Source organism: Pongo abelii, chromosome 8 (genome assembly GCF_028885655.2).
Source record: "Pongo abelii isolate AG06213 chromosome 8, NHGRI_mPonAbe1-v2.0_pri, whole genome shotgun sequence".
Lineage (NCBI taxonomy): Eukaryota > Metazoa > Chordata > Mammalia > Primates > Hominidae > Pongo > Pongo abelii.
Genome location: NC_071993.2, coordinates 104237475 through 104256162, shown reverse-complemented (window position 1 = coordinate 104256162; position 18688 = coordinate 104237475). Strand labels below are relative to the sequence as shown.

Genomic DNA, 18688 nt, shown 5'->3' with positions numbered 1-18688 from the left:
GGTGTGGTGATGCACGCCTGTGGTCCCAGCTACTTGGGAGGCTAAGGTGGGAGGATCACTTGAGCTCGGGAGGTGGAGGCTGCAAACAGCCATCATCCTGCCATTGCACTGTAGCCTGGGTGATAGAGTGAGACCCTGTACAAACAAAACAACAACAAAACAACAACAAAAACAGAAAAAAAACTATCCACTTTACCAATAATAGTATAAACATAATAGAGACCTTTAAGGGTCAAAGAGAAAAGGCAAAAGCAGGAAATGAAATAAAGCTACTTCTCCTCATAATTGGCAACAGGGAAATACACACAGCTTAGTATTTTTTAATTAAAAAGAGACTAAGAAGAAAGTGCTAACTATTAATACATGAAGAGCCAGCTTAGGAACAGACAGTAGAATGCCTGGAAATGTTTCTGGAGGACAGGGGAGGTGCCTAAAGATGTGGAAATGGTTCTATATCCTGTTAATTTACATATACCTTAGGTATGGAATATTGGTTAGTAAACATGACTTCTGAGCCTTGTTTTTTTGACACGGAGTCTCGCTCTGTGGCACAGGCTGGAGTGCAGTGGTGCAATCATGGCTCACTGCAACCTCCGCCTTCTGGGTTTAAACAATTCTCCTGCCTTAGCCTCCTGAGTAGCTGGGACTACAGGCATGTGCTACCACGTCCAGCTAATTTTTGTATTTTTAGTAGAGACGGGGTTTCATCATGTTGGCCAGGCTGGTCTTAAACTCCTGACCTCAGGTGATCCACCCGCCTTGGCCTCCCAAAGTGTTGGGATTACAGGCGTGAGCCACCGTGCCTGGCCTGAGCCTTTTCATTAAATTGCTTTTTCTGTAATAAGACAGTAATGTGTTCCTTTGAGAAAAATGTTTAAACCTTTATTGATCCCAGGAAGACTTGTCTGTTCTTACATGCACAAGTTAAGTGAGAAAACCTGGTTTAAATATCTGAATCTAGTTTTGTATTTGTGCTGTTAAATTCTATCTGAAGGGTAATGAGGAGTAGATTTCTTCAGGGGATTTTCTTGAATCTGGTTTTATTTTACATTTTATCAATGATCAGGTTTAGAGAGTTTGATCATATTTGTAAATAAGGCCTGTCTTGGAAGGAGGGGAAGGAAGAAAATAGAATTTTAAAATTAATCTGCATAAACTGGTAAGTGGCATGAAACCACAGCATAAAGCAAAGCAGATACTGTTGCACAAGTTTACTTTGGTCAGAACAAGTGGGTCGGTAGTATTATAAAGAGTGATATAGGAAATCTGTACACTTTTTGTGTAAACATTACATTTGGCTTAGGCCAAGCGTGGTGGCTCACGCCTATAATCGCAGCACTTTGGGAGGCCGAGGTGGGCAGATCACTTGAGGTGAGGAGTTCGAAACCAGCCTGGCCAACATGGTGAAACCCTGTCTCTACTAAAAATATAAAATTAGCTGGGTGTGTGGTGGGTGCCTGTAATCCCAGCTACTAGGGAGGCTGAGGCATGAGAATTCTTGAACCCGGGAGCTGGAGGTTGCAGTGAGCCGAGATTGTGCCACTATACTCCAGCCTCGGCGACAGAGAGACTCTGTCTCAAAAAAAAAAAAGAAAGAAAGAAAGAAAATTATCTAGGTATGGAGGCACATACCCGCAGTCCTAGCTACTTGGGAGGCTGAAGCAGGAGGATCACTTGAGCTCAAGAGTTTGAGGCTGCAGTAAGCTAGAATGCCACCACTACACTCTGGCCCTGGGTGACTGAGACCCTGTGGTTAAAAAAAAAATAAATAAATAAAAATAAATTTGTTTTAAAAAAATTGTATTAAAAAACATAACAATTTATCATCTTACCTATTAAGTGTATAGTTAATTAATGTTAACTACATTCGCGTTGTTCTTTCTGTGTCCAGCCATTTTTTATATGGAATATCTACAACCTACAAATCCATTGAAGTTTTAAGAGTATATGCTTTCGGCCTTGCACAGTGTCTCATGCCTGTAATCCCAGCACTTTGGGAGGCGGAGGTGGGTGGATCACCTGAGGTCAGGAGTTTAAGACCAGCCTGGCCAGCATGGTGAAACCCCGTCTCTACTAAAAATACAAAAAATTAGCTGGGTGCAGTGGCGTGCGCCTGTAATCGCAGCTACTTGGGAGGCTGAGGTAGGAGAATCGCTTGAACCCAGGAGGCGGAGGTTGTGGTGAGCTGAGATCATACCATTGCACTCCAGCCTGGGCGACAGAGTGAGACTCAGTCTCACAGAAAAAAAAAAAAAAAGTATATACTTTTTTTTTTCTTTCTTTCTTGTTAAGAGTATATAGTTTGGCTAAGAGTGGTGGCTCACACCTGTAATCCTACCACTTTGGGAGGCTGAGGTGGTAGGATCACTTGAGCCCAAGAGTTTGAGACCAGCCTGGGCAACCTAGCAAGACATTGTCTCTACTAAAAATAAAAATAATTAGCCAGGCGTGGTGGCACATGCCTGTGGTCTCAGCTACTAGGAAGGCTGAGGCAGGAGGATTTCTTGAGCCTGGGAGGTCAAGGATGCAGTGAGCCGTGATTATGCCGCCATTCTAGCATGGGCAACAGAACAAGACCCTGCCTCAAAAAACTCCCAGTATATACTTTTTCCCCTCTTTCCCCACTATGAAATAAACTTATATAATATTTACTACAGAAGGCTAGAAAAATATGTAGAAAAAAAGGGGGGCTGGTCTCAGTGTCTCACGCCTGTAATCCCAGCACTTTGGGAGGCCAAGGTGGGCAGAACACTTGAGGTCAGTAGTTGAAGACCAGCCTGGCCAACATGGTGAAACCCTGTCTCTACTAAAAAGACAAAAATTAGCCGGGCATGGTGTCGCACATCTGTAATCCTAGCTACTCAAGAGGCTGAGGCAGGAGAATCGCTTGAACCTGGGAGGCGGAAGTTGCAGTGAGCCGAGATTGCACCACTATACTCCAGCTTGGGCAACAGAGTGAGACAATGTCTCAAAAACAAAAAGCAAAAAATACAAATAAAAATATGAGAAAAAAGCCAGGTGTGGTGGTGCGCACCTGTAGTCCCAGCTACTGGGGAGGCTGAGGTGGGAAGATTGCTTGAACCCAGGAGCTTAAGGCTGCAGTGAGCTATGATGACACCACTGTGCTCCAGCCTGGATGCCAGAGTGAGACCCTGTCTCTAAAAAAAAGAAAAAAAAGGAAAGAAAAATATGTAGAAAAAAGGTAAACTAGCCACTCCAATTTACCAGATAGATACAACCATTATTAATATTGAGACAGTTTTGTTTGTTTGTTTGTTTGTTTTTTCAATAGAGATGAAGTTTCACTCTGTTGTCCAGGTGGTCTCAAACTCTTGGGCTCATGTACTCCTCCCACCTTGGCACCCCAAAGTGCTGGGATTACAGGTGTGAGCCACCATGGCTGCTTCCTTCTGAGTCTTAAACTTTAATGTCTCTTATCTAAAATATGATCCATCCAAGATCTGATTTCTATCTTGGTTTCCCAGTTTCCTCCCAATAAGTGCATCATTTCTGGTTGGAAACAGTATAGCAAAAGAGTGATTGAAATACAATTTTTTTTTTTTTTTTTTGAGACAGAGTCTCACTCTGTTGCCCAGGCTGGAGTGCAGTGGCATGATCTCAGCTCGCTGCAGCCTCGGCCTCCTGGGTTCAAGCAATTCTCCTGCCTCAGCCTCCCGAGTAGCTGGGACTACAGGCATGAGCCACTGTGCTGGCTAATTTTTGTATTTTTAGTAAAGACGGGGTATCACTATGTTGGCCAGGTTGGTCTCGAACTCTTGACCTCATGATCCACCCACCTCAGCCTCCCGAAGATGCCCTCTGGTCACCTTCTGTAAACACTCTCACCTACACTTTTATTAACCATCTTTTAGGATGGGTTGTTTCTACAGATGCTGGAGCCTATTTATTTTGTGCTGATGTTTTGCTACTGTTACCTGATATAAACTAAGTTCAGCTAGGCCATAGAAACTACATAGTAATAGCCTGGTGCGATGGCTCACACCTGTAATCCCACCACACCCAGCTAATTCTTTTGTATTTTTAGTAGAGATAGGGTTTCACTATGTTGGCTAGGCTGGTCTTGAACTCCTGACCTCAAATGATCTGCCCACCTCGGCCTCCTAAAGTGCTGGGATCACAGATGTGAACCACTGCACCCAGCCTGATGTTACTTTCTTAATACAAATAACTTTCTTCCCATTGTACACTAGCGTGAGGGAGAAAAATTAAGGAAGGTGTCAGCAGCATAATTAATGCTTATTCATATGACACCCAAAAAGATAAAAATTACCAAGCAAATAAATAAGTCAGTAAATTGGCATTTTTGATACTCATCATTCTTGACTGAGAATATTACATTGTCATTCCATAGGGCAGAATCTTAGATTAGGATTCCAAAAATGTTTAGGTTAAGAAGGTAGGCAATCAAGTTTTTTCATCTCAGAATAGTTTGCCAATTTAATTTTGGTTAAGTCGTATTATTAGTTTGAAATTTGGGCTGGGCGTGGTGGCTCATGCCTGTGATCCCAGCACTTTGGGAGGCCGAGGTACGAGGATCACTTGGGCCCAGGAATTTGAGACCTGGGCAACGTAGAAAGACTTGTGTCTACAAATAATAATAATAAAAATTAGCCAGGTGTGGTGGTGCATGTCTGTGGTCCCAGCTACTTGGGAGGACGAGGTGGGGGAATTGTTTGAGCTCAGGCAATTGAGGCTACAGTGAGTCATGATTGCGCCATTGAACTCTAGCCTGGGCAACAAGGGAAGACCCAGTCTCAAACAAACAAACAAACAAAAACAAAAACACACACAAAAGCAAGCAAGCAAGAAATTTGTTCAGGTTGAGATCAAATATAGGGGATTTTTTTTGCAGGGGATATATTTGCAGACTTTTGGAGTCTTAGAGATAATTTTGTAGTCCATACTATAAAACATTGCACAGCTACTCTTAAGGGCAGACCTTAGGGTATAAATGTTTCAAAAATTTTATCTAAGAAATTGGATATCGTTCCCTGAATTGTGGTACTATTTATTAATGTTGAACTGTCTCTGGTATTAAAAAGCACCACCAGCTTGGACATATAGGGCCTGTTTAGTTTTCTCTTCTCTTTTTATGTACAACTTTCATGATACTGGCTTAAATTTGATATGTAGAAAGAGGGAAGAATACAGTCTTTTCTTTGATAGTTGTATTTCTTATCTAACAGCTTTCCAACAAAGTGACACATTTAAAGCTGTGTTTCAGAGCCTTTTAGAGTTGAAAAAGCAGTATGAGAGAGTGCATTCTTCTCTCAGGGTGGTAAATCAGATTTAGACAACTTTAAATATAGTTCATATTTTGATAAATCTTGCCAAGGTTGTGGTTCTTGGAAAACAAATCAAGTTAGGCAGTTCACCAGGGAGGAAACATTTAGTTTTGTGGGTATGCAGTTTTGGTATAGTCAGCCAAAAGATACATCTGCAGGATGCAGTTTTTTTTTTTTTTAACTGCCTTGAATTTTGCAGATTCATGGCTTCAACATGCCTCAGAAGCACTTGCATTTCATTTTTCTGTAATTGATTTTTCAGCTGTGGATTGTTTCCAGTCCTTTCACTGAGCATATCACCTTACATGTAGGGTTCCATCTAGTGGTAAAAGTGGTAATTGTATACTATAAGTAGGTTATACAAATTATTATTTTTTTAGTATTACTAGATTGATAAATTTATGCCACTTTGACATGATAGGCCACAATCCACCTGATTGATACTCATTTGGCACACTCTTCTAAATTCTGTTCACTGAGTTATATCTTGAGTTAGGATGAAAATAATGCAGCTTTCAGGCTTTAAAGTGACTAAACTGCTAAGAGTCCTGACATTGTCTGCACAAGACAGCATTTTCTGTCACTTACAGAAAGTTACATTTGGCATGTCAAGAAAAAAAGAAACATAATCCCAAAGCAGCAACCATTTAAAATAAGACTGCCACAAGGATTCGTGCAGAATATTTAAAATTTTCCTGTTGAACAAAATGATTTAACTGATTTTTCCTTCAGGGATGATGCTCTCAAATAGCTTCTATGCATCTTTTGGAAATCGAAAGATCCTGGAATAGCGTCTTCCATGTGGGACATCTTGAAAGATAGTATTTTGGTTTCAGTGAGTTAGGTGAATGAATCTCCAGTCCTTATCAGTGTAATGGGTCTGCTTACAGAGTATAAGTTTGTTTCTTAGATGTGTAGAATTTATAAAGAAAGAAAATTATAGCTGTACACCGAAGGCAAGAACAGTGGTATTTGTTGTACCTGATGTAGTAACTGTGGTGGAAGTTGTAGAAGAGAAAGGCAGAGTTGTGGTTTTAACTCTGGAAAATGGGAATTGTAATTTCCTTTAGGCTTCTGTGTTTCCCAAGATTTCCACAAAATCCATAAAAAGTCATTGTGAACTCAACATACAAAGCCTCAGCAAATCTGCTCAGATTCACTGAGTGTGAAACACTGGATCTATGTGTCACTGTGGAATTGACTGGCACCAGAGTGGCAGTTGGCACAGAACAGAAGTCTGTCCTATTCACCACACCACAGTCTCTAACTGTTGAATTATGTGAACGGTAGCTCTCATCTTCTTTACATTCTATCCAAAAGCAGGTATTATTAACAGTGCTTTAAAACAGGAAACACAGCTGTTGCAGCCTTCATAGGTTTCTGGTGCTGGAGTGGTGACTGATGGGAAGGATGTCACTGGCATTGGGGTTACCTTGGAGGTGGCGACCCACAGCAGTGGGCAGGAGAACCCTGATGTGGTGTCCTCAGCATTGGTATCCAGAGGAAAGCTGCTACACACAACATCCTGTCAATCCCTCTGTCTCCTGCAGGCCACCTCCCCGAAATTGTTCTTTTTTGAGGGGTCTATCATTCTTTGGGATAGTTGCCCAGAGCCCTTGTTATTTCTGTATGCCTACATATCTAGCTACTAATTTTCCTGGTTCTGGCCATCTATGTAAAAACTTTTTTTTTTTTTTTTTTAAGTATTTATTGATCATTCTTGGGTGTTTCTCGGAGAGGGGGATGTGGCAGGGTCATAGGATAATAGTGGAGAGAAGGTCAGCAGATAAACACGTGAACAAAGGTCTCTGGTTTTCCTAGGCAGAGGTCCCTGCGGCCTTCCACAGTGTTTGTGTCCCTGGGTACTTGAGATTAGGGAGTGGTGATGACTCTTAACCAGCATGCTGCCTTCAAGCATCTGTTTAACAAAGCACATCTTGCACCGCCCTTAATCCATTTAACCCTGAGTTGACACAGCACATGTTTCAGAGAGCACGGGGTTGGGGGTAAGGTTATAGATTAACAGCGTCCTAAGGCAGAAGAATTTTTCCATAGTACAGAACAAAATGGAGTCTCCTATGTCTACTTCTTTCTGCACAGACACAGTAACAATCTGATCTCTCTTTCTTTTCCCCACATTTCCCCCTTTTCTTTTTGACAAAACCGCCATCATCATCATGGCCCGTTCTTGATGGTCGCTGTCTCTTCAGAGCTGTTGGGTACACATCCCAGATGGGGCGGCCGGGCAGAGGTACTCCTCACTTCCCAGACGGGGTGGCCGGGCAGAGGCGCTCCTCAGATCCCAGATGAGGGGCGGCTGGGCAGAGGCGCTCCTCACTTCCCAGACGATGGGCGGCCGGGCAGAGGTGCTCCTCACTTCCCAGACGTGGTGGCCGGGCAGTGACGCTCCTCACCTCCCAGACGGGGCGGCCAGGCAGAGGTGCTCACTTCCTAGACGGGGCGGCCGGGCAGAGGCGCTCCTCACTTCCCAGACGGGGCGGCCGGGCAGAGGCGCTCCTCACCTCCCAGACGATGGGCAGCCGGGCATAGGCGCTCCTCGCCTCCCAGACGGGGCGGTCAGGCAGAGGCGCTCCCCACTTCCCAGACGGGGCGGCCGGGCAGGGACGCTCCTCACTTCCCAGATGGGGCGGCTGCCAGGCAGAGGCGCTCCTCACTTCCTCGACGGGGTGGCGGCGGGGCAGAGGCTGTAATTTTAGCACTTTGGGAGGCCAAGGCAGGCGACTGGGAGGTGGAGGTTGTAGTGAGCCGAGATCACGCCACTGCACTCCAGCCTGGGCAACATTGAGCATTAAGTGAGCGAGACTCCGTCTGCAGTCCCAGCACCTCGGGAGGCCGAGGCTGGCAGATCACTCGAGGTCAGGAGCTGGAGACCAGCCCGGTCAACATGGCGAAACCCCATCTCCACCAAAAATACAAAAACCAGTCAGGCGTGGCGGTGCGTGCCTGCGATCCCAGGCACTCGGCAGGCCGAGGCAGGAGAATCATGGGAGCCCGAGGCAGGGAGGTTGCAGCGAGTTGAGATCAGGGCAGTACGGTCCAGGCTCGGCAACAGAGGGAATCCAGAGAGGGAGAGGGAATCCGGAGAGGGAGAGGGACAGGGAATCTGGAGAGGTAGAGAGAGAGGGAATCCAGAGAGGGAGAGGGACAGGGAATCTGGAGAGGGAGAGCGTAAAAACTTTTATGATGAGGAAATTAGTCTTCAGTATATACTTTGATTTTCTATAATATTTGTATCAAATTGAAGTGAGATTTAAGCCAAAACTACTTGATTTCTTTAAAAAAAATTTGTCATGAAACGTCAATTATACATACAAGTTTATAGAATAATATAATCAGTATTCTTCCCATTACCCAGCTGTAGCAAATCTTAACATTTTGCCATATTTGCTTCAAATGCTCCCCTTTTCCCACAGCTCAGTGATTTATCCACAAGAACATTATTAGCACTTCAGGAACTTTTTTTTTTTTTTTAAGATGGAGTCTTGCTCTGTTGCCCAGGCTAGAGTACAGTGGCGCAATCTCAGCTCACTGCAACCTCCACCTCCCGGGTTCAAGCAGTTCTCCTGCCTCAGCCTCCCACGTAGCTGGGATTACAGGCGCCCGCCACCATGCCCAGCTAATTTTTGTATTTTTTAGTAGAGACGGGGTTTCATCATGTTGGCCAGGCTGGTCTCGAACTCCTGACCTTGTGATCCACCCACTTTGGCCTCCCAAAGTGCTGGGATTATAGGCATGAGCCACCGCACCTGGCCTCAGGAACTCTTTCATGCCTTCATGCCTCTTAATCACTGTCCACAAAAGGTAACCATTATCCTGAATATTATGGTAAATACATTTCTGCTTCTCTTTACAGTTTACCATTTAAGCAAGTATCTCTAAATACTAGTTTCATTTATTTTTAAAATTTGATACAAATGTCATCATATAGTATGTAGTTGTGTGTGTGTGTGTGTGTGTGTATGTGTGGATTCTTTTGCTTTTCTTTGTTTTTTTTTTTTTAGGAATTAACAGTCTTTATTGGGCTCAGACCAGGAGTCGTGGGTCTTGAGGACGTCTGTGTATTTGTCAGTTTTCTTCTCCACGTTCTTCTCGGCCTGTTTCCGTAGCCTCATGAGCTGTTTCTTCTTCTGGTAGTGGATATTGGCTTTCTCTTTCCTCTTCTCCTCCAGGGTGGCTGTCACTGCCTGGTACTTCCAGCCAACCTCATGAGCCAGGCGCCCCAGATAGGCAAACTTTCTTGTAGGCTTCAGACGCACAACCTTGAGGGCAGCAGGAACCACCATCCGCTTTTTCTTGTGGTAGGGTGGTGGGATGCCCTCGAACACCTTGAGAGGGTCCAGAGCGGCCTGGCCTCGCTTGGTCTTGTGGGGCAGCATACCTCGCACGGTCAGCCAGAAGATGCAGCTGGGGGCCCGGAGGTGGTAGGGGCCTCGGGAAGGGTTGGTGTTCATCCGCTTGCGGAGGAAAGCCAGGTACTTCAACTTGTTTCTGTAGAAATTGCCAGAAATGTTGATGCCTTCGCAGCGTACGACCACCACCTTCCGGCCCAGCAGTACCTGTTTAGCCACGATGGCCGCCAGGAGGCCCAGGAGATGGCCTCGACCATCAAGCACCAGGACCTGCACCTCCGCCATCTTCGGCAGCCGCTTGGGAAAGGTTCTTTTGCTTTTCATTTGTGAGATTTAGCTATGATTGTACATATAGCTAGAGTCTGTCCATTTTCATTACTGTGTAATATTCCATTGCAAATAAAGCCATTAAAATTCTGCTGGACATTTTGCTTTTTCAGTTTTGGCTGTTTAGAAAATAATGTTGTGGGTCGGGTGTGGTGGCTCATGCCTGTAATCCCAGCACTTTGAGAGGCTGAGGTGGGTGGATTGCTTGAGCCCAGGAGTTCGAGACCAGCCTGCTCAACATGGTGAAAACCTGTCTCTACTAAAAATACAGAAATTAGCCGGGCATGATGGCACTCACCTGTAATCCTAACTACTCAGGAGTCTGAGGCATGAGAATTGCTTGAACCAAGGAGGCAGAAGTTGCAGTGAGCCAGGATAGTGCCACTGTACTCCAGCCTGGGCGACAGAGTGAGTCTCTGTCTCAAAAAAAAAAAAAAAAAAAAAAGCAGAAATTAATGAAATAGGCTGGGTGTGGTGGCTCATGCCTATAATTCCAGCATTTTGGGAGGCTGAGGTGGGTGGATCACCTGAGGTCAGGAGTTTGAGACCAGTCTGGCCAACATGATAAAACCCTGCCTTTACTAAAAATACAAAAATTAGCTGGGTGTGGTGGTGTGTGCCTGTAATTCCAGCTACTGGGGAGGCTGAGGCATGAGAATTGCTTGAATCCGGGAGGTGGAGGTTGCAGTGAGCCAAGACTGTGCCATTGCACTCCGGCCTGGAAGACAGAGCAAGACTTCATCTCAGAGAAAAAAAAAGAAACTAATGAAATAAACAACAAACAGGCTGGGTGCGGTGGCTCACGCCTGTAATCCCAGCACTTTGGGAGGCCAAGGTGGGCAGATCACAAGGTCAGGAGATCGAGACCATCCTGGCTAACATGGTGAAACCCTGTCTCCACTAAAAATACAAAAAATTAGCCGGGCGTGGTGGCCGACACCTGTAGTCCCAGCTACTTGGGAGGCTGAGGCAGGAGAATGGCGTGAACCCAGGAGGCAGAGCTTGCAGTGAGCCGAGATCGTGCCACTGCACTCCAGCCTGGGCGACAGAGCGAGACTCCATCTCAAAAAAAAAAAAACAACAAACATATACAATAGAGAGGTTCAACAAAGCTAGAAGTTGGAACCTTGACAAAGCTAATTACATTGAAAAAAAATTACCAATAAGAGGAACAAAGAGGAGGACATTACTATGGAACGTAGAGACATTAAAAAAGATAAGAGGATATTATATACAAATTTACACCAATAAAGTTTGCAGGTTTATATGAAATAGACAAATTCCTTGAAATCTACAACTTAACAAAATTAACACAAGAAGTAAAGGAAAATGTGAGTAGTCCCATAGCACAAAATAAGTGGAATGTCTAATGAAAAACTTTTTCACAAAGAAAATTCTAAGTTCAGATGGCTTCATCTGCCAATTCTGTCACGTATTTAAAGAAGAAATAACACTAATCTCACATAAATTTTTTCAGAAAATAGAAAAATAAGACATATTGGCCGGGCGCGGTGGCTCATGCTTGTGGGAGGCCGAGGCGGGCAGATTGCCTGAGCTCAGGAGTTGGAGACCAGCCTGGGCAACACGATGAAATCCCGTCTCTACTAAAATACAAAAAAATTAGATGGGTGGGGTGGCGTGTGCCTAGTCCCATCTACTCAGGAGGCTGAGGCAGGAGAATTGCTTGAACCTGGGAGGTGGAGGTTGCAGTTAGCTGAGATCGTGCCACTGCAATGCACTCCAGTTTGGGCGACAGAGTGAGACTCTGAAAAAAAAAAAAAAAAAGACATTTCCCATCTAAGTGTATAAGGCTAGAACAACCTTGATATAAAACCTAATGAAGACATTACAAGAAATTCAAGACCAATCTCACTTATGAATGAATGAGAAATCTAGACTATTAGCAAACCAAATTCAGCAACATGTAAAAATGATAATACATTATAACAAAGGAGTTATTTGAGAAATGCAAGGTTGGTTTAACAATAGAAAATCTGTATTATTTACCATAAAGGAGAAAAATTATATGATCATCAATAGAGGCACAAAAAATTTTTGATAAGTATTTGATAAAATTAAACACCAATACACAATTTTAAATAAATAAGTAAATATATAAATAAATATATATATATCTCCTCTGGAAGGCAGAGGCTGCAGTGAGCCAAGATTGTGCCATTGCACTCCAGTCTGGGTGACAAGAGTGAGACTCCATCTAAAATAAATAAATAAATAAATAACATAGCAAACTGAGAATAAAAATATACCACCTGAATTTGATTTTGCTAAGTGATGAGTAGGGAAAGATACTATTTTTAAATTTGCTTTATTCTGATAACTTGTGAAGTTGAGATTCTTTTTATGTTTATTAGTCATTAGGTCCCCTCCTCTGCATTACTGAGCGTGTCATTTGACTAATTTTCTGTTGAGTCAAGTATCTTTTCCTTATTAATTTTTAGGCTTACTGATAAATTCTGAATACTGATCCTTGGTTATATGCATAGCAAACATCTTTTTTTCAGTCTGTGGCTTGTCTTGTATTATTACTTTTAAAGTTTTAGATTTATTTATCTATTTATTTATTTATTTATTATGAATGGCTAGTATGTTCAAATGAATATAAAATCTAGAAAATACAAAAGAGCATACAGTGAAAACTTTCTCTCCCACTCTTCTTCCCCTTTTATCCATTTCTCTTTAGAGGCATTGTGACTTCATTTTTAAGAAATTTAGTGTGTAATGTCATTTGTTATACAGAAAAATTTAATGTAGTTAAATTTATGATTCTTTGGGGATTGTGCTTTTTATGTCTTGTTTGAGAAACTCTTCCTCTGTTGCATTAATTTATTCTATATTGTTTTTTAATGTTTTTAAATTTGGCTTTTCATATTTAGATCTTTACTTTGTTTGGAATTTATTTTTTGTCTGTGATGTGAGGTAGGGATCACCCCTCCCCCATATTGTAAAACTACCTGTTCTATGCTTTTACATTTGTAACTGTTTCATCTAGTATAACTTAAGTGGTGATGGGAGTCTGCTTTTGAGCTTCTTCTATGCATTGGCAAATACAGTTAATTAACTGGTCTAGTTTTTTATCTCTATTTTCCTACTTGCAGATGAGTGCTCAGAGTCCTAAGTACTGCCTTTCAGGCCCCATAATGTGCCCTTGTATCCTCTAACATGTCTGGAATTTGCGTAGGCTGTGCTGGGGCAGGGAAAGGAGAGTTTCTTTGTGACAACAAACAAGGGGAAAGCTCTCTTCCTGTCTCTTCGATTTACCAATGCCTCATCAGAAGCTTTCAGCACTTATGTAAGAAATGTATTTATTTTCTTGAACTTTAGTATATTTAGTTTGTTTTACAATATTGTAGAGTAGAAAGTTGTTTTTGCTTAAATATAGTAGTTTTTTCTTTAGTCCTATAAATTTCTTAGTTCTTAAATATGTTTCTTGATATTTTTAGCTTTATATTGTGGTATTGTGTATTCTTTGGAAAGGGATTAGTGGGCTTTGTGATATGGGAATAACTTTAAGAAAAATAACCTGCTGTAACTCTTTTCCATCTTTCACCTTCCATTTGATTTCTCTTTTAACTATTTCCATCTCTTAGATATTGTTTTACCAGATGGTCCACACAGAAAAAGCGAGAAAAGAAAAGTAGGGGAAAAGAAAAGAACTAGCTTAAGGAAATTAAAGTGTGACATAACAAGAAAGAATGAACATGGGAAGAAAGGGGAGAAAAAACAGAGGGGAAAAGAAACTGAGATTGTTTACATGTTACTTATGTGTTAGGAGATCCAAGGTATCTTTTTTTTTCTTGTATTCCTTATAAATAGTAGGAGCAGTCTTGAACCTGTTTATTCTTCTACCTGTTTGTGCTGTTTAGGAGGGAGTAGTTTTGGGGATGATGGCCAAGTAGGAAGGATTCTATTGGAAAACGATACATGTTGCTTCTAGTTTCTTTCTCACTTGTGTACAATATTTGATCCAGTTTAGTGCTGGAAGGGTCAACTGTGTTGAAAGTGTTAGAATCCTGAGTTTTGCTCTGGACATTAATAAAAGTCTGTAAGTTTTAGGTATGTATGTGTTTCTGTTTCAGGAATATAATGGTTGCTATTGATACACATTTTTATGTTAATGCTAATTTGATCTGAATCAGTTATTGAGAATTAAAAGGGATGTGAATTCCAGAAAATGATTAGTTTAGACTCAATAAATTATAAGACTCTTTTTGGTGCTACACATTTTATGATTTTTCTGGCCCTCCTGATAGGGTAGTAATTTCTCATTGGCAGTGATTATAAACAATAGTCTTATATTGACCCTTGCTTCTTGACTGAAATAAGCTGATGTTAAAAAAAAGAGGCTCTTGTCAATGATTTAAGATGAAGTTGCTTCTAATTCTAATTGGTTTTATTTATCATCATTGGCATTTGAACAGGAAAAATAACCTAGTGTGTAAAAAGGTTGAAGAGAGAAGCATTTTAAATTCTAGTTTTTTTAGTTACTTCTTGGCTTGAGGACATACATTCCTAGTTTTTAATTTTTATGCTATTTCTGATAATACATTGTCATTTCAGAGAAAAGAAGGAATCTCCTAGCCACCAACTGAAGATGTGGGCCATTGATTAAATCATGTAATAATTTTTCAAGGAAATAGAGACGAATTTTGAAGTTTACCCATGCCTTGTTTTCACTATACTGTTACTAACAATTATCCATGTAGTATTGACAATGTTCTTTGTAGATTAGTTATATTTAATATTTAGAAGTGCCATCATTTTTCCTGGAACAGGGCTTTGGTACCTAGGGTATAATGGACCACTTTTAAGTTGTGATTGCTTTTACTGTGGGTATATTTGTATGAGTCAGGTGAATTTCAGTTCTGCCTGACTGAGATATGATAACTTGTCCTTTCTAGCTTGTGTTATGACCATTTGTTGGTTGTATAATAGATGACTGTTTATATAATAAAGATTAGAACAAGCCATTAGAATTTATTGTTAATGGATACAAACTATGTGTCTGCTCTAAGAGTTTTCAATTATACAGTTCTTAAATATAACAACATATTAGAAGTAAAAAGGGGTTGATATGGTTTGGCTATGTCCCCACACAAATCTCTTCTTGAATTCTAGCTCCCATAATCCCCACGGTTGTGGGAGGAGCCCAGTGGGAGGTAATTGAATCATGGGGGTGGGTTTTTCCTGTGCTGTTCTCTTGACAGTGAATAAGTCTCACAAGAGCTGATGTTTTTATAAAGGGCAGTTCCCCTGCACACGCTCTCTTGCCTGCTGCCATGTAAGACATACCTTTGTTCCCCCTTCACCTTCCACCATGATTGTGAGGCCTCCCTAGCCATGTGGAACTGTGAGTCCATTAAACCTCTCTTTCCTTTGTAAATTACCAAGTCTCTGGTATGTCTTTATTAACAGCGTGAGAACAGACTAATACAGTAAATTGGTACCAGTAGAGTTGGGTACTACTGTAAGGATACCTGAAAATGTGGAAGCGACTTTTGAACTGAGTAACAGGCAGAGGTTGGAACAGTTTAGAGGACTCAGAAGACAGGGAAATGTGGGAAAGTTTGGAACTTCCTAGAGATTATGTAGGGCTCAGAATACAGGAAGATGTGGGAAAGTTTTGAACTTCCTAGAGACTTGTTGAATAGCTTTGACCAAAATGCTGATAGTGATATGGACAGTGAAGTCCAGACTGAGGTGGTCTCAGATGGAGATGAGGAACTTGTTGGAAACTTAATAAAGGTCACTCTTGCTATGCAAAGAGACTGGTGGCATTTTGCCCCTGCCCTAGAGATCTGTGGAACTTTGAACTTGAGAGAGATGATTTAGGTGGAAGAAATTTCTAAGTGGCAAAGTGTTCAAGAGGAAGCAGAGCATAAAAGTTTGAAAAATTTGCAGTAGAAAAGAAAGACTCATTTTCTGCAGAGAAATTCAAGCTGACAGCAGAAATTTGCATAGATAAGGAGGAGCCAAATGCTAATTTCCAAGACAATGGGGAAAATGTCTCCAGGGCATGCCAGAGACCTTTGTAGCAGCACCTCCCATCACAGGCCTGGAGGCCTACAAGGAAAAATGATATTGTGGGCTGGGCCCAGGGCCTTGCTGCTTTGCGCAGTCCCTGGAGTTGGTGCCCTGGGTCCCAGCTATGGCTAAAAGGGGCCAGTGTACAGCTCAGGCTATTGCTTCACAGGGTGCAAGCTCCAAGCCTTGGCAGCTTACATGTGATTTTGGGCCTGTGGGTGCACAGAAGTCAAGAATTGAGGTTTGGGAACCTCAGCCTAGATTTCAGAGGATGTATGGAAATGCCTCAAGGCAGAGGTGTGCTGCAGGGATGGAGCCCTCATGGAGAACCTCTGCTAGGGCAGTTCAGAAGAAGAGAAATGTGGGATGGGAGCCCCCATACAGAGTCCCCACTGGGGCACTGCCTAGTGGGGTTGTGAGAAGAGGGCCACCATCCTCCAGATCCCAGAACTGTAGATCCACTGACAGCTTGCACTGCAGTGGAAAAGCTGCAAACACTCAATGCCAGCCTTGAAAGCAACCAGGAGTGGGGATGTACCCAGCAAAGCCACAGGGGCAGAGCTGCCCAAGACCATGAGAACCCACCTCTTGCATCATCGTGACCTAGATGTGAGACGTGGAGTCAAAGGAGATTATTTCAGAGCTGTAAGATTTAATTACTGCCTTGTTGGGTTTCAGACTTGCATGGGGCCTGTAGCCCTTTGTTTTGGCCAATTTCTCCCATTTGGAATGGGTGTATTTACCCAATGCCTGTACCCTCATTGTACCTAGGAAGTAACTAACTTGCTTTTGATTTTACAGGCTCATAGGCAGAAGGGACTTGGCTTGTCCCAGATGAGACTTTGGACTGTGGACTTTCGAGTTAATGCTGAAATAAGTTAAGACTTTGGGGGACTGTTGGGGAGGCATAATTGGTTTTGAAATGTGAGGACGTGAGATTTGGGAGGGGCTGGGGCAGAATGATATGGTTTGACTGTGTCCCCACCCAAATCTCATTTTGAATTGTAGCTCCCATAATCCCCACATGTCATGAGAGGAACTCGGTGGAAGGTAATTGAATCATGAGGTGGTTTTTTCCCCACGTGAATAAGTCTTATGAGATCTGATGGTTTTATAAAGGGCAGTTACCCTGCACACACTCTCTTGCCTGCTGCCATGTAAGATGTGCCTTTGTTCCTCTTTCGCCTTCTGCCATGATTGTGAGGCCTCCCCAGTCATGTGGAACTGTGAGTCCATTAAAGCTCTTTTTCTTTATAAATTACCCAGTCTTGAGTATTTCTTCATAGCAGTATGAAAATGGACTAATACAGGGGTATAGTAGGCATTGGGAAACAAAGAACAGGGAAGAAAATATTTCTGAGATTCAAAGGAGCTTTGCCAGGAGTATGGCCCGATGTAATGTAAGAGTGGAGAACCAGCTAAGATCAGGAGCCCTGGAGAGAAGAACCTCTCTGAGCAGAGGTTGGACTTAGATGATGATGGATGGGTCAGAGGCATCTAGAATTGAAGGATTTTAAAGTAAAACCTATTTGTGGACATGGGAAAAGCTGAATTAATTACTGTTTTATGTACCTGTAAATGCCTTCCCTTCTGTGAGGCTTTGTGGTTATAAGGAACGGTGTTCAAGGGCATCTGGCTCAGTTAAAGGAAGCTGACTATAAGGAAACCTCTGCCTTTGCGTGGAGTCAGGACCAAATAACCCAATGAGTAGTGCATAAGAAACATACAAAAATGATGTCCCGAAATATTTTCTTCTGTGTTTTTCAGTGATGCCATCTGCAGTTTTGTGATCTGCAATGATTCTTCCCTTCGAGGTCAGCCCATTATCTTTAATCCTGACTTTTTTGTGGAGAAACTCCGACATGAGAAACCTGAGGTTTTCACTGAGTTGGTGGTCAGCAATATCACAAGGCTCATCGATTTACCTGGAACCGAGTTGGCTCAGCTGATGGGGGAAGTGGACCTTAAGTTGCCTGGCGGGGCCGGCCCAGCATCAGGATTCTTCCGGTCTCTCATGTCTCTCAAGCGAAAGGGTAGGAGATGTGTCTGTGAAGGGTGGGCAGGCCTTAGCTGCTCCCTGGGCTTCTCTCTCAACATCTACACATTCACTGAAGAGTTGCTATTAACTGAAAGCATTTTTTTGGCCATTTTTTCAGTTTTTATAAGTAGTAACACCTTAAGTAATAGTAATACAAACTATAAAAACTGTCTAGATAAATAAATAATTAAACTAAAGCAAATATTTTTAGTCCCTGAGAGATGACATGATTAACTTAGGTAGTTATCAGGGGCGTCTTGATTTTCATGCCCTATTAATATGTGAAAATAATCTTTAAAAACCAAAGTTACATAGCTAGAGACTATAGAACAGAATGCTTGAATTTTCTTTTTTTTAAGGGATGGGGTCTCACTCTGTTGCTGATGCTGGAGTGCAGTGGTGTCATCATAGCTCACTACAGCCTTGAATTCCTGGGCTCAAACTATCCTTCTGTCTCAGCCTACCACTAGCTGGGACTACAGGTGCATGACACCATGCCTGACTGTTTTCTATTTTTTGTAGAGATGGGGTCTCACTATGTTGCCCAGGCTGGTCTCAAACTCCTGGCCTCAAGCAGTCCTCCCACCTCAGCCTCCCAAAGCGCT

The 18688-nt window shown here is 42.4% G+C and overlaps 2 protein-coding genes across 9 annotated transcripts in view; one reads left to right on the top strand and one right to left on the bottom strand.

Annotated features, from left to right (window-relative positions):
• The window catches only part of ARHGAP19 (Rho GTPase activating protein 19), a 106152-nt gene that overhangs the window by 2958 nt on the left and 84506 nt on the right, over positions 1-18688 (top strand). For 6 of the 8 annotated variants that reach the window (XM_054522720.2, XM_054522717.2, XM_054522718.1 and 3 more), the window contains exon 2: positions 17813-18078. In XM_054522720.2, coding sequence (XP_054378695.1) covers positions 17813-18078 — 266 coding nt within the window. Of the gene's footprint in view, positions 1-13124; positions 13314-17812; positions 18079-18688 lie in introns of those variants that run through there. The other 2 variants (XM_054522721.2, XM_063727386.1) reach the window with 1 other exon arrangement.
• LOC100936439 (large ribosomal subunit protein uL13-like) lies at positions 8662-10093 on the bottom strand. Its single transcript, XM_054522723.2, has one exon. The coding sequence runs from the start codon at positions 9998-10000 to the stop codon at positions 9332-9334; it is 669 nt and encodes a 222-aa protein (XP_054378698.2). The 5' UTR covers positions 10001-10093; the 3' UTR covers positions 8662-9331.

Bases quoted from the DNA above. Each gene is read 5' to 3' on its own strand.
- LOC100936439 (XM_054522723.2), bottom strand. From the start codon at position 10,000: ATGAAAAGCAAAAGAACCTTTCCCAAGCGGCTGCCGAAGATGGCGGAG.